This window comes from Stegastes partitus, unplaced genomic scaffold (genome assembly GCF_000690725.1).
Source record: "Stegastes partitus isolate 25-593 unplaced genomic scaffold, Stegastes_partitus-1.0.2 Scaffold196, whole genome shotgun sequence".
Classification (NCBI taxonomy): domain Eukaryota; kingdom Metazoa; phylum Chordata; class Actinopteri; family Pomacentridae; genus Stegastes; species Stegastes partitus.
This window is the reverse complement of record NW_007577927.1, coordinates 217,332-226,593: the sequence shown is the minus strand read 5'-3', so window position 1 is coordinate 226,593 and position 9,262 is coordinate 217,332. Positions and strand designations below refer to the sequence as shown.

Here is a 9,262-nt window from a genome sequence, read left to right as displayed (position 1 = left end):
ATGGATGGATGGATGGATGGATGGATGGATGGATGGATGGATGGATGGATGGATGGATGGATATTAACCTCCACAGAAGTCGTGGTGCCCGTCGCTAGCTAAACCCGACATGATGCTGTGATCTGGTTGTCGAGGTCTTTTAGATTGTGCATATTATTCCTGCTGCCTGATAACAGCGGTTCTAATGTTGTGGCTGAACGATGCATCGTGGGAGATGTAGGATCCTGCGTTCACGACTTACTCTCAAAGAACTCGTCGTAGTTGACTCTCTCCACGCAGCACGTGTACATACGCAAAGCAGCAATCTTGAGTTTCTGTGAAGACAAAAAACAAAAAGACGGAACATCAGCAGCACATTGAGCATCTTGTATTCGATGAACTACAGCCCATGTGTCACATTTCATTGGTTTACTGGAAAAGCTGCGGCTGAAACACTAAACAGATAAACCAGAGTGGTGCTGTGTCGTTGGGCTTCTTCAGGCCCGCGTGGCTTCCATCAGCACCAACAGTTGTTTTTAATGGAAACGAGCTAAAAATACGTCCAGAGGCAGCAGCGGCTGATTTGATCACACATCTAACCGAGTCGAGGACGTTTCAGTGTGCAGACAGAGAACAAGACCAACATCTGCAGCATTGTGCCAATCCAGCGGCGCCGACATTCCTCCCGACACACGACACCTTTCGGGCTTGGGCCAGAACCTCCCACATCACCGGACGCCGCCGAGGCTGTAAATGTTTACGTCTTTGATGATGTGGGCGAACATTCCTGGACAACGCAGCGACGAAACATCCCAGAGATCAGAGATTCACACTGATTTATACAGAATGAAAAATCAAGCAGAACTTCCAACTGGACCTCCACAGAATCAGCTGGTTCTGTATCTGTGGTAACTTTATTAATGCTCAGGGTTCCAGAACTTTGAAGTCCACAGAGGAGGGTCCAGAGTGATCTCTTTAATGGACTTTTTCCATCATTTATGAGCCTCAGATCTTCATCAGTGCAGCAGATAGACTCATGACCTTTAGGAGGAAGAACACATCTGAGCTCAATTTTACATCCGTCCAAGTTTCACAATCTAAAAACTTTCCCGGGATGACAGCCAAAATAAAACACCAATCCCAAAATACCTCAGACTTTTCCAAACGGGGGGAAAAAACACTTTAAATGATTTCAAATGACTCAATTTGTTCAAAATGACTCAAAACAACAACAACAAAATGAACCAAAACCACGTGAGAATTGCCAAAAAATTCAAAAATACAAAAAAGTGTAACTGAGCATCAGTATTATGGGATGTCTCGTAGTTTAAACAGTAAAACTGCTGCAGTTTAATGAAACAATCACTTACAATCTGTTTAAAATAACAAATAAATCACCAAAAATGACTTTAAAGTTCCAGAGAAATGACATGAAGCTCGTCCAGAATCATTCAGAATTTTCAGACGTTACATAAACACCCTAAAGTAACTCCAAATGACTCAAAATAAACCAGCGTGACAAATATCAGTGATGCACGATATTGAAACTTCTGGCTGATACAGATACCCGATATTAAGGTTTCCGATATCGCCGATAACCGATATCACCGACGTCGATATTCAGTTTTTGTTCCCACCAAAAAATCTGATTAAGTAAGCACTGTGAGACACTATTCAAAATAACAAATTAGGCCACATAGTCTAACAAAAGTAAAACATATTTTAACCATTTAAGTAAAAACATCTCTGAAATAGCAGCGACAACAAACGTAGAGACGAAGGCGCTGATGTTAGACAATCATCGGCTAGATTTGTTCATTGGACCGATACCGATATATCGGAAGAACACTAATATCGGCCGACACCGACGTGGTTGCCGATATATCGTGAATCCCTAACAAATATATCTCCACAATTACCTAAAATCTGTCCAGAATGACTCAAAAATGTCTACGACAAACAAGCAAAAATCCAAAATGGCTTAAAATCTCTCTAAAATGGCAAAAAAGCTAAAATAAATACATTAAAAACTGTCCGAAGACATGAAGCCTGTTCAGAATTTATCTACTTTTTCCTAAATGCTAAAAAAAATTGTTCAAACTGAATTAAAATCTGCCTCGACTGACTCACAAATGTCCAGAATGACGTAGAACGTGTGAAGAATTATGAAAACCGTCCAACATGTGTTCCTCCTCCTAAACGTCATGAGTCTATCTGCTGCTCTGATGAAGTTCTGAGGCTCAGAAATGATGGAAAAAGTCCATTCAAGTGATCAATCTGCTGTGTTCGATGAAGTTAACGCAGACGAAGAATCCGCTGATTTTGAGGAGAAACGGAGGAAACTTCTCTTCAGATTTAGCTGCTGTTTTTGTGCGACTCCTCGTTTCTCCACGACGGAGGTGAAAAGTACAAAGTTTGCATGAGAAACACACAAAAGAGGAAAAGCAGCAGAAGGACATAAACGGGTCGGATCCTTTAATTCATCCGTCTGCAGCCTGTAATCATCTGATACTCGTCACCTCGTAACCTTTCTGGGCGACGACGGACGCAACAACTCGCCCACTTCTTCTTCTTCTTCTTTTAATAAAACAGGCAACAAAACGCAGAAACTCCACGAAGAACAACGTTAATTACAGGATGAGAGCTCGCTGACATGAGGCCAGAGTACAGGACATCCTCACACCTTGTAAAGCGCCGGGCCGCCTGCAGAGCTCAGACGAAACAACAGCTGCGCCTTTATTCAGCCCGCTGCAGGAGAACACACGAGTCCGGGGGAAGGTGGAGGAGGCCGACGGGACGAGGCCTGATGTGGTGTCATTAGCAGCTCGTTTAATTAAGCTCCGGCTGATGCAGCGACAGCAGGACACGGCTGGCATTTAGAGTTTGCACGTCAGGTTTGATACAAGCTAGAAATGTTCTCCAGAGCACATAAACACCAGCGCTGTTAAACGTACAGGAACATCTTCTCCGATGTGTTTTGGTTTATTAGTTTGGAACACGGCGTCGCCTCTGAGCTGGAGCCATGTGAATAAATCTGAGCTCCGGCAGCTGCTGTGGGTTTGTGAGCAACACTGAGAGTCGCTCAGAGCGGCGGCATCCAGCAGCTTACCGGTTAAAGCTAATCACACACACTGGAACCTGGAGCTGGTTCCCATCTGGCGGCTAACGAATCGGTTCTTCTCACACAATCAGATTCTTAAAACCTGCTCAGCCGCCTCTGACCGGCCTGATTGTTTTATAGCATGAAATATGAATACTTAGAAAGACATTTTAAAAAAAATTAGCTTCATATATCAAATACTTTTCAAGATAAATGTTTTTTAAAAACTCCCATTTTCTGCAGGATTTTTCTCAGATTGACATTCGAGGAACAACATCTGAGGAACTGTTGAAGATAAAAACATGAAATTTTCACTTTTATTTCTCATCATGTCGTTGAACAAGTCGATCAAATCACGTCTGACATTGCTGCAGGTCACAATAGTACCAAACATGCAGAATGATTTTAAATACTTGGATTAAAACAAAGTTATTCTTCCAACTCGTCAGCAGGTTTAAAAAGTTGTAGCACAAAACCAATCTTGTCAGATCGCTCTGTCCAAGTAGAGATCAGGCTTTTATCTGTAATAGGACCACAGACGTTGTCAAACCCAGCCGTGAATTTAACAGCGTGCTGAAGGCAAATTAAAAAGTATCTCAGATATTGCTTAAAAAGTCTAAAACTTCACAGATACCAGCTTCACAAATATCTTTAGAAACATCTGTGTTTTATGCTATAAAAACTTGAAGGAGACGGTCGAGCAGAATTTCTTCTCACAATCTGATGATTTAAGACGGAATCTGCATTTTTACATAAATAAACGCTAGGCTAAAGCTAGCGCTACAAGGTGAGCTGTGCCTCTCATCCAGCAGCTGACGCCACCTGGAGCATCGTGACATCGTCGTAAGGTCAGATTAACTTTATTGATCTGTTCTAACCGACAGACTCGTCACGACCTGCAGAAACTGAACAAGAAGCGCAAACGTCAACACAAACCGGGCTGTCGGCTGCTTTCACGGAGGCTAACGCTACGCTAGCAGCTAAGCTAGGAGGCAGAAACCTGGATGAACCTGAAACAAGACTCTGGGAAAACAATAACTAGTAATGCTTTAATGTGGATCTCAGTGAGAAATAGAAGCAACAGAACGGATTAAGAAAATGGAAATAACAGTCGATCTCACAGTGAACAGGATGAACGGATTCAGTAATCTAACGAGGTGATGAATGACAGGTGTCCTGCCATCACATGGTGCTAATATAGAACATTTAATGTCATAAATATTGCTTACTGGTCACCAGTGGGTAGATTTTATTCCATTCTGGGGGCGAATCCAGGAGCTCATAGGTTGCATTTAAGAAAAATAAGGACCCAAAGCTTGTGGGGAAATGAGGTGCACAATTGCTGGTATTTACAATTTAAACGATAAGAGTATAAATACAGTATAAAACAGTAGATAATAATGAGCATATAGTCCCGGCAGAGCCAGGATTAGCAGGTTGTATTCTGGGTTTTCACTCATCAGTCGGCGGCCACCTGTTGTATAACATATATTAAGCAGCCCTTCTGCTTTAATTGTCCCACCTCTAACCTTTACCTCCCCCTCGGCTCCGTCACTCACCCATCTGTTGTATTTGAGCGGCCCGGTGAAGCCCATGGCCTCGATGAGCTTGGTGAAGGCGCTGACCTCCTCCTCCGAGTGCTGACGCGTCTCCTTCACGTTACGCAGCTGAAGCACAACAAGCACGAAGGAAAGGTCACAGGAATGTAAAAGAAATGGAAGACAGGAGGAAAAAAAAGCAGGAACTGCTGCTTTAACGTGCTGCGTAGCTGCTTTAACCCTCATTCCAGAGCCCCGGTGACGACACACACCTGCAGATCGTGGCCTTTAGTGGCCGAGAGCAGCTGCTGACTAAATTAATACGCTGACCTACTCTGAGCTGCACGTCGTCTTCAGGCTCTGACAGCTTTATTACTGCCACCGCGGCCCGGCTACCCTTCATCAGGACCTGCAGATGTTTGGCTTCAAATCACCAAAACATCACATGCTTTCTGCTCTTTATACTGACTCCACACTAAATATTTAAACCAGCTGAACTTCCTCTTGCGCTGATTCCCGACACGCAGCGCAGGGAGGACGTAGCGTAAAGCCTCCGACTGATTGGGCAGCGGTCTGGAATCCGACCAAAATATTAATCAACACAATCTATGAAAACACGCCAGCTAAAGCCTCAGAAAAGGTCTGAAAACATCTGAACGGATGAAGCACAAGTCTAGGGACTGGAGGTGCTGTATTACCTGAGTGCACCACCAGGTGGAGCCTCTGACTGTCTTGTGGAGTTACAGGTGTGTTTGCCGACCACCCGAACTCAGGACGCGTACTGCTCATGAGGACGTTAGCACGATTCAACGCAGTAAATGATCAAACAGAAGCATCTAAAATCAATCTGACGGATGCAACGAAAACTCAGAAGTGTCATCTGTCTGAAACAAAAACATCAATCTTATGGTGTTAAGTTCAGCTAACGTACATCTGATGCTAACGCCAGCCAAGAGGGAGGTCAAACCGGATTAAATCTGTGTCGCAATAATTAAACAAAATCTCCTGAGAGTCAAACACAAATCACCGTCTGGTAGTAAATAAAACAGAATAAAACTGCACCAGAGTTTAACATTTAATTATTACCTTGTTAATTTTTATTTATTTATTTATTTTTTAACTGATGACGATTTCTTTTCTGTCGTCACTGGTGATATCCTGATTTAATTTTAAAGATCGGTAACGGGGCCGGTTTGGGCATTTGGCAGGTGTCGTAAAGGGAGAGAACAATTTGTGGCAGGAACTCAAGGATGCAAATAAAAAAATAAAAAAAGTCTATTAATTACTGGCAGTATTATTAATCAATAATCATTATTTGATGGTAAGACAAATTAGGCACAGTGGACATGTGTGGCTGTTTTCATCAACAGAAACATGATTTGTAGCCTCCTCAGAGTCTCTGTCATTGCTCCGTTGCTGCTAAACTCCCACAATGCTCTCTGCTGAGTGACGCCTCCTCTGTTCTCTACGGTATCAAACAGTGTAGAGGCTCCACCTGGTGGAACAACCAGGTACTGCAGCTGATCGACATTTTCTGACATGCATGACCTTTTGTTGCCTTATCAGTTAATACATTGTCAATTGGTAAATTATTACCAGCAACTATTTGAATACTGTTAATCAAACCATCCCTTGTGAGCTTAACTACCAAGATTTCGAATGAATGTTTGTGCCATATTTTTTATTTTTATTTTTTTTTTAAGTCCCGTAGAATCCTCTAAATAACCAGCTAATAAAGACGCTGCACTGCAAGACCTTCCCACTGGCCGGAATAAAATGACGAATCTTGACCAGAAAAGAAAGGTGAGAATAATAAAAGTAGCATCTGGGGTGCTTTTACTCCAAGTTCTGCCTTAAGCTCGATTTTTTGCTTTCAATTTATTTCGCATTCAACTTTTTTTGGAAGATTCGGTTCAGTTATTAAGACGCAAACACATCAGTCACATGCGATCTGTTTGTACGAGTTGATGTGACACAGGCTCGGTTTGTAAAAAAAAAAAAAAAAGTCTGCGTAAATATGAACCAGACCTGAACTAACATGCAACAATGGATCTTTTATTTCCTCCAGATCGGGATCACATTAACCCGACAGACGCCTTCACATTCAAAGGAAGCAGCACAACATCTTATTCAGCTTACTGACTGGTGGAGGACGGGTCTAATACGGCGCTGTGTGCGATGGTACCTGTGTGCTGATGTGCAGCGTCCGACACGGTGCTGAACAGGGAGGAGAGACTCTGGCCAGCTGGCAGGCAGCGAGAGCTCCGAGGCAGGCTTCATGATCCAACGCCTGGAAGGAAAAGAGGACAGAAGAGACGACGTTTAACAACATGGAGGAGCGAAGATGTGCAGTCATAAAGCTGTCCTCGCATTAGTCAGGAGTAAGGAGCTTCATAGTGTCATGAAATGTAAAGAAACTGGTCTGGATAGGATTAATTAATACTTTCTGAGGTGACTTTATGTATTTGCTAACATGAGAAGAGCCACAGTCATCAAATGTGGTCTTTCACACACAAAAACTTATTTAACCGGGAAAATCACACAAACCTAATATTGACAAATCTCCAAATCACAGCTGAAATAACCGGCTGATCGATCCACGAAGCGTTAAAGATCTGTTAAGTGTTTTAAATCATTAAGTCACCAGCTTCTGTATAATGAGTATTTCCATTGTATTTCACTAAAACCTAATTGCCATTTAAAAAAAAAAAAAGGACTTTTAATGTGCATTTCCACTATTTTCTGTGGAATTTTCTGCTCTTTTAATTTAGAATCGCTGCAGGAACAATGTGGGAAAAGGCCCAAAGCTGGTTTGTATGTCTTATTATTCAACAAACTCACTCCATGTAAATACAGAAACATTTCTAACAGACCTCAGTGGCCACAAGAGGTACGAGGAAATATTTCTGTCATCATTAAGCCTCTAGTCTTTTATAATTCAAGGCAGGACATTTAATATATGTCTAGTTCAGACTCTTCAGGGAGCTTCGTGTTAAGGAAAACATCTCGTTTATCTGCTGATTACATCAGAGTTTCTGATAACTGTTTCGAGAAAGTATTTTCTCAGGCTGTCTTCACAGAGTCTCACATAAAACATGTTTGGGGTTTGGGTTGTTGTTTCGGCTAAACAAAGCATTTCAAGGCAACAACAATAAGTCCTGGTGATGCGCACTTCATCTACAGCATTAATCTAAAAAAAACTGTTTGATGGATGTTTGATACCAAAATGCATCAGATGCAAACAACACGAAGGCTCGTTTTGGAAAAAGCTCGGCTGCACAAAGCAAAGTGTTCTCAGGATCATAAACAGTCCATCATTCTCCTCCATAACAAACACCCTCCATCACTTCTCTCCCCGTGGTGTCCACGCAGGTCTCCTGAGGTGCGCTAGTCTGCAGTCTCCTGAGCCTCTCCTGGATGATGGAGGCGACACCCACAACCTGCACCTGGACCGAGCAGTTCTGCTGACCTGAACAGGGCCTGACGGTGCACACGGAGGCCGGTACGAGCCGGAACAAGGTGAGCTCGTTCCTTTATTTTTATTTATGTGTAGGTGTTAGGGCTGCAGCTGTCGACTACTTTAATAATCGAGTATTGTGTCGATTATTCTGGCGATTAATCGAGTGATCTGATTTTTTTTCAAATTATGTAATTTCATTAAATTATTTCTATATTTAATCATAGTTTAAGCTGCATCTCTCAGCCTTATGTGTCACCATTTTCTGACATTTTATTGGGCAAGAAACTACCTAATTAATCCAGAAAACAACGCACAGGTTCATCAATACTGGAAACAACTGCATCCATTGATTATATTTGGACATAACCATCTGAAATTAAAACAGAACCTGTAGACTAAGTGGTGGATGTCTGACTTGGACATGTAGCTGTGAGGTATAAATTAAAACAAACTGAGGTGAGACAGCAGCAGCTCAGCGGTGTTGTGGTCAAGCTCACCTGGTGAATCAGCTGACAGACACTCAGGTAAGTAATCCTGTTAACCTGTTAGCTCGGTGACTGTTTATCATCAGGAAACACGCGGAAATTAAAACCTGGCGGACTTTCATGTCACTCTTTAAACTGTTTAATAACCTGCAGTGGTTGTGTTTGAGCCTCGTCGGCCGTCGGCTCTGATTGAACAGTTCTAAGCGTGAACCGAGCCGAGCTCCGGTTAGCCGCTCGGCTAACCGTGCTAGCGGTGTCGGTGTTACCTTCCCGCAGGCGGCTCTGGAAGCGGCCGCGCTGACGAAACTCCGGGCGGCGAACTGCAGCGGCCGCCGGTACATGACTCCACGAAGCGCCGGTGTCAGGGCCGAGGAGCGGGCTGCCACTTCACTGCGGCTCCCTGCGATGAAACCTTCAGGTTTGGTAACAGCAGTCCGCCTCCTCCGCAGCAATGTCAACGGAATCTGTCCGGCGCCGAAACCTGTCCGGCCAGAAACCAGCGGCGCGAAGAAAAGGTCCGCCTGTACACAAAGCGGGTTTTAATATAAAATGTATTATTATTATTATTATTATTAGTAGTAGTAGTAGTAGTAGTAGTACTAGTAGTCCTATAGAATAGAACGATAATCTATTTAATTGTTTTTTTTCTAATTTTCAGGGGTTTTTAAAAAAAAAGATTTGTCTCTTATAATAACATAAT

At 42.9% G+C, this 9,262-nt stretch overlaps 1 protein-coding gene across 1 annotated transcript in view; it reads right to left on the bottom strand.

The window, feature by feature from the left end:
* uqcc1 (ubiquinol-cytochrome c reductase complex assembly factor 1) overlaps window positions 1–9,038 on the bottom strand; it is a 20,218-nt gene extending 11,180 nt beyond the window's left edge. The window contains exons 1-4 of the mRNA XM_008280475.1: window positions 8,829–9,038; window positions 6,803–6,907; window positions 4,639–4,746; window positions 242–314 (exon numbers count right to left, since the gene is read on the bottom strand). Coding sequence (XP_008278697.1) covers window positions 242–314; window positions 4,639–4,746; window positions 6,803–6,907; window positions 8,829–8,903 — 361 coding nt within the window. The 5' untranslated portion in view covers window positions 8,904–9,038. The remainder of the gene's footprint in view (window positions 1–241; window positions 315–4,638; window positions 4,747–6,802; window positions 6,908–8,828) is intronic.
* Window positions 9,039–9,262: the final 224 nt, after the last annotated feature.